At 40.7% G+C, this 5,390-nt stretch overlaps 2 protein-coding genes across 3 annotated transcripts in view; one reads left to right on the forward strand and one right to left on the reverse strand.

Moving 5' to 3' along the window:
- Positions 1-388, forward strand: part of lama5 (laminin, alpha 5) — a 75,922-nt gene extending 75,534 nt beyond the window's left edge. For both annotated transcript variants that reach the window (XM_044038738.1, XM_044038739.1), the window contains exon 80: positions 228-388. In XM_044038738.1, coding sequence (XP_043894673.1) covers positions 228-376 — 149 coding nt within the window. In that variant the 3' untranslated portion in view covers positions 377-388. The remainder of the gene's footprint in view (positions 1-227) is intronic.
- Positions 389-1,218: 830 nt separating this feature from the next.
- adrm1 (ADRM1 26S proteasome ubiquitin receptor) lies at positions 1,219-5,372 on the reverse strand. The gene is made up of 10 exons (XM_044038740.1): positions 5,289-5,372; positions 4,631-4,871; positions 4,345-4,461; positions 3,869-4,088; positions 3,506-3,587; positions 3,250-3,371; positions 2,944-3,075; positions 2,377-2,534; positions 2,021-2,123; positions 1,219-1,717 (listed from the first exon to the last, which is right to left on the reverse strand). The coding sequence occupies exons 2-10, from the start codon at positions 4,838-4,840 to the stop codon at positions 1,629-1,631; spliced, it is 1,233 nt and encodes a 410-aa protein (XP_043894675.1). The 5' UTR covers positions 4,841-4,871; positions 5,289-5,372; the 3' UTR covers positions 1,219-1,628.
- Positions 5,373-5,390: the final 18 nt, after the last annotated feature.

Consider the following 5,390-nt stretch of genomic DNA (forward strand, 5'->3'; position numbering starts at 1 on the left):
CACACTACCTTTTAGCTGGCTCCTCTCGTCCAACCCGGGAGCCGTATGCTGCACGGGTGCCTTACACCCTCCATTGCATATCCTCTTTTTTTTTATTCTTATAAAGGTTTGACCGTTGAATCATGCAGTCCGTGGGTGCTCCTTAGTTAGAGCAAGCCATTGGGAGATATCTCCCGCTCTTAATCCCCTTCTATTTGTAACATGTTGCTCCTCCTTCTGTCCACCAGATGGTATCACAGTTCCCGATCTACCCATCGGCCTGTCACCTTTCCAGGGCTGCATCCGCCTAGCGACACTCAATCACAGACCCACCATGTTGTCAAAACCGCTTGCTGTGCACGGGTCTGTAGGCACACAGGGCTGTCCTCACATATAATCCTAACACACATTCTCAACTGCAAATTACTGGTGGTGGGTGTCATGTTACTGTAGCTAATTTAAAATATATATTAATATTTATTGTATATTTTGAGAAAAATATATATTTTATAATTTTCCGTTTGTCGTCGCTATAGAACTTGGTTTGTTTTTGTGCTACAGGGTGCTACAACAGTGACAACTGCACATAGAGATGCACTGACACATCAAATCTTATAAATCTTGAATCAAGTCTGAAATATGTAGTATATTGTAAATAAATACCATACAGCGTGATATGTCTTGCTTTTTCTTTTCTTTTTTTTTTAACAAATGATGAAAAATAAATAACTTGGATCATTTTTGTCCCTTGGCTCCAGAAGAATATTGAATCTATTGAAGTACAGGATGTGTACATAGCCATGTATTGTGCATCTCTTGCAGAGAATGTTAATACCTACTGAGTCAGTACACTGTGAACATTTCGAGAAATGTCCTCGAAGGACAAAACTTATCCAGTCTGAGACACAAAGATGGACAAATTAAACATTTTGAAGTATTTAGATCAGCGTAGAACCGAGTATTTGAAACTGGTTAACAGCATAGCCCTTATTACATGTGCCTGTCCAGTTTGTGGGCAAACTTTTTCATCTCTCGTCTGTTGTTAATGTAAACCTGTACCAAATGTGTGTGAAGCGTGTATGTTATATAACCATTTATAAAAAAGATCTCAGAATACGCTTTCCCCCACTCCTCACGTGTTGTAAATGCATTTATAAATAAAGTTGGGGTTTTTTTTCCATACAAACTGCACTTCTACTCATTTCTATTCACCAAAAAAAAGACCCCTTACTTGCGTTGTTCATGTCAGTATTATTATTTTTATTATGAGTGAATCACAGAAGAGCATAAATATATCCACACTCGTTTCTGTGGCAACAAAAAAAAGAGAAGGAAAATAAGAACAAACACAAGGCTCTTAGTCCCAATCTAATTCCCCCACGATTCTTTTCAAAAATGCCTCTCTCCTCTCAGAGTATGACTACTGGTCAGAACAAAACAGCTGTTGTTAAACAGACTGGCCTAACTTGTTTTGTTTTTTTTACAGCCCTGGCAATTCTGTCATGTTCGTCCTGAGTGGGAGCAGAGTGCTGCCTTTGGTATTGAAAAAAATGAGAAACAATGAAAAGAAGGAGATTAAAAGAAAAAGAAGGTACTGAAATATAGATGATAAGGAATCACAGGAATTCATAGACTCAGCAGGTTGGACTCTAATCCAGACTCATGTCCTCGTCGTCATCTTTATTCTCTTTTGAATCTCCTTTACTGTCCTGCATGGCTTTGGCAAATGCCTCCACATCTGGAAAGTAGACACACACACACGTATGTAATGTGATTAATAACATGTAAAACTTTAACAAGGACTGTTCTCATAAGTCATAAACATACTGTTGTATTAAACCATATTATTAAACATGAAAATGACATTTTGCAGAGTTTCCTTAACTTTACTCTATAATAGATTATAAAAGTGACAAACCTATGAAGCAATAGTGTTGTACTAAGGCCAATCTAATTTGCTGAATGAGAAAACAGTTGTGTAGTTATTAAGTCCCTTGGATTTTGTGATGGGGGAAAAAAGCCCAGTAGAATTGTGTCTCACCTCCTCTGTTGGCAGCGTCCACAGCTTCTGCCGGCAAACCAAACTGACTCATGAGGGGGCCAAGCTGCCCAGACGCCAAGGCACTGCTGAACATGCTCATCGACTGAAGGAGGGGGATAAAAAAAATCACAGTAACCAGTCTGATGTCATTAAAGAGCTAATGACTCTAGACTCTATATTTGTCCCAATTAAATAACTTGTGTGACTCGGTTAGATTTACTGTTAACATGAAGATGACTGGTATCCATCTGCATATGTTTTGTCTCATGTTATACCCACAGCTAATTAGCAGGGATCTGGATGTCACCATCCCTACAGTAGAGACACTTTGACAAGCATTCGTCTTTTCTTCCTACCTGCTGGAACTGAGGTGAGTTGAGGGTGTTCTGAATCTCCTCCGCACTCTGCGGTAAACTGTCACCACTGGGAAGGAAGGGCAAGAGCCTCTGCTGGACCTCGGCATTGGTCAGGATGGGAGCCATCATCTCTGGGGTGCAAACACTTGCTAGGTCCACTAGAGAAGAGAGATGTTTCCGTTGGTGGTGGTTCTATCTCCTATTCTTTCTAAACACGTCGTCATTATTTAAATATCCTTTCCTTTCTTCACTTTAGAATAATGGTCTTCAACCAGTTTCAAATACAAGTTAAAAACACAGCCCTCAAATCATTGAAAACATGTTATCGTTACATTATTAGTATTATTATTATTATTTTAATTAAGCTTGCATTCATGTCTTGTTAACTTTTTAATATACTTGTTTAACTTTGATACATTCTATCTTTAATGATACTTGGAAAACATCTTCTGTGATTATAAAATGTGCTTCACTGGCAACTTGAGTCCTGTTTCACTGTCATACCAGACTTTACCACTCCCTATTCTATCTGCTCAGACTCTTACTTCTAGACAGATTATTCCCTACCTGCTGATCCCTGAGCAGCCGCTGCTGGGACATTCATGGTGGCGAGAATGTTCTGAAGGTCACTAAGCTGAATGGGCTGATGGGGTGTAGGACTTCCAGCAGATGCCGGGGCCACAGGAGTCTGAGCAGAGGCTGCAAACAAGAATACAATGTGAATAAACAATTAATACTATGGATTTTCTTCACATAAGTCACATAAGGTGCACATTTGTTATTATGTCACTGCAGCATGGTGTCTCACATGAGAGAGAGAAGTGCACTGCACTCATGGGTCACACAATGACACAGCACTGTAATTTAATGTACCTGGTGTGGAAGGTGACACAGCTGAGGCAGCAGGAGTCACGGGAGTAGTGGGGGCTTGAGAGGAGCTCTGTCTCGGGGCTGCACCTGATGAAGGAGTGGCTGCTGCAGACTGGCTACGAGAACTGGAGGGTAGAGAAGGACAGTTAAAGTAACAAATAGGGGCTTACATCTGCTTTATCACAGAAGGTTCTGTAAAGAGAAAAGAGAGCAATGATGCGTGCCGACTCAAAATCTCAAAATGAATGTTCAATCTCACCTGGATGAGGAGCTGCTTGTAGCAGGTCCTCCACCACCCAGTAAATTGGCAAGACCTGGTCCTGCAAGAGCTCCCAGACCACCTTGGACAAACAAACAAATCAAAACATGTCACAAACTTTCTTGAATTCATATTTATCCATTTGTTTGTATATTGATGCTATTTCCACCTACGTTTACTGTTTTATTATGGGGATGAAATAAAGTAAATAAAGTTGGTTTTAAGAAGAGTTAAGTCATTTACTTTTCAGGGCTATCACTGACAGTTTAATGTTTCCTATGACATGTGGTTTAAACTTAGTTACCAAAAATCATGCTTAAGTGTCAAGTGTGGTGTGAGCTAGAGGATTTAAACTGCGCTCACCCAGTCCACCTAGTCCACCTAGTCCGGTTGGTCCTATCAACTGCATCAGCTGGTTGTGGCTCATATTTCCCAGTAGGTTTTGCAGGCTTCCCTCTCCTCCGAGAGCAGAGAGTTCATGGCCACTGCCGCCTCCGCTACCTGGTGCTCCAGGGATTGGGGGATTATTCAGGTACTCATTCACCTTACGACAATGTTCCTCATCTTTGTCGGTCTTAGGCTCCTGATTAATACAAGACATAAAAGAAATTCTTGAAAAAAAGTGCTAAATTTGCTGTCTTTTTAATGTGCATAAAACAAGGAAGGTTATACAAAATGTATCAAAAGAAAAACTAAACCAAACCAAGAAACTATACTACTAAAGGAAACTATAAACAATGAAGTGCACTTTGATCCCTTTCATAGACATTTATTTAAAATTAAATAGACAGACAACCCCAGGTACTTTTCCCTTTTAAAAGAAAGAAGATTCCTCTCACCTGCATCCAGAAGAACAGTCTCTTGGAGCCTGCTTTAAACTTCAGCACATAGACACGTCCAGTGGTGCACTGATTTACCCTCTTAAATTCACAGTCATCAGGGAAGATGATTAAGTCCTGGAAGATGAAAGGGACATGTCAAACCAAAACCTGCACTGCTTAGTTTAGGTTTGTGCAGACTCACAGGGAAACAAAGATTGGAAAACAACAATAAACAGGGTCCACAGTCACTGAAATGTTTTTGTTCGTCTTATGGTTCTATGAAAAAAAGAATTATGTTACTCACATCATCAACATTACCAGTCGTCCTGTCCTTCCAGCAGAAGTGAATCAGGGAGTCGTCGGACTGCTGGACGTACACCGTTCCCTTGCGTTTGTCCGGTGTTACTACATTTCCTTTCAGGGTCATTTTGCCAGCACGAAACTCCACCAGATACTTGCTGGAGCTTCCCCTGGAGCCACTCACCAAGCTTGGAAAGAGAGCACCTGACGACATGCTCAGATCTTTACGTGAACAAACCCGATCACTGAGAAGAAGAATATAGAAATTAATAAAATGATATATTTCTTTTCCTTCCCTCTCAAGATCGCCACGGCGAATGAGTGATCCACATTTGATTTGTAATGGAATATGTATATGAACAACAGTGAATAATAAGCATTCAATAGTAAGGCTGAACAAGTATTCAATACTTGTAATATATTTTTCTTACATACACAAATGAAGGTAACAAAAGTCGTTAGCGTGTGGAGTTCTCGCTGCCAATGCTAACATTAGCCCATGACGAGGCTAAACCATCAAGCGACCAAGGCCAAAGTGTTCCGATTGACAAAGCTTCACTAGTTTAAACCTCTAGAAACACCAGTGAACTTTGTGTATGGAGAACGATAATTTTGCAGCAGCGTGTGAATTGAATGTTAACCAATGAATCGCGTTCACAAACCTGAAGTTTTTAAAAGCGGAGTTGACGGACAAGTCTTTCCTCTCCTCTTTGTCGCTTCCTGTTATGTCGTGGCCGCGCCTGCTGTGGGCGGGAGCGCGCACA

The sequence above is a fragment of the Solea senegalensis genome, linkage group LG11 (genome assembly GCF_019176455.1).
Source record: "Solea senegalensis isolate Sse05_10M linkage group LG11, IFAPA_SoseM_1, whole genome shotgun sequence".
NCBI classification, from domain to species: Eukaryota; Metazoa; Chordata; class Actinopteri; order Pleuronectiformes; family Soleidae; genus Solea; species Solea senegalensis.

Bases quoted from the DNA above. Each gene is read 5' to 3' on its own strand.
- adrm1 (XM_044038740.1), bottom strand. From the start codon at position 4,840: ATGTCGTCAGGTGCTCTCTTTCCAAGCTTGGTGAGTGGCTCCAGGGGA. The intron at 4,462-4,630 runs GTGAGTAACATA...TTCATCTTCCAG, and splicing joins CGACTGGTAATGTTGATGAT to GACTTAATCATCTTCCCTGA. The intron at 3,588-3,868 runs GTGAGCGCAGTT...TGTTTGTCCAAG, and splicing joins AGGTGGACTAGGTGGACTGG to GTGGTCTGGGAGCTCTTGCA.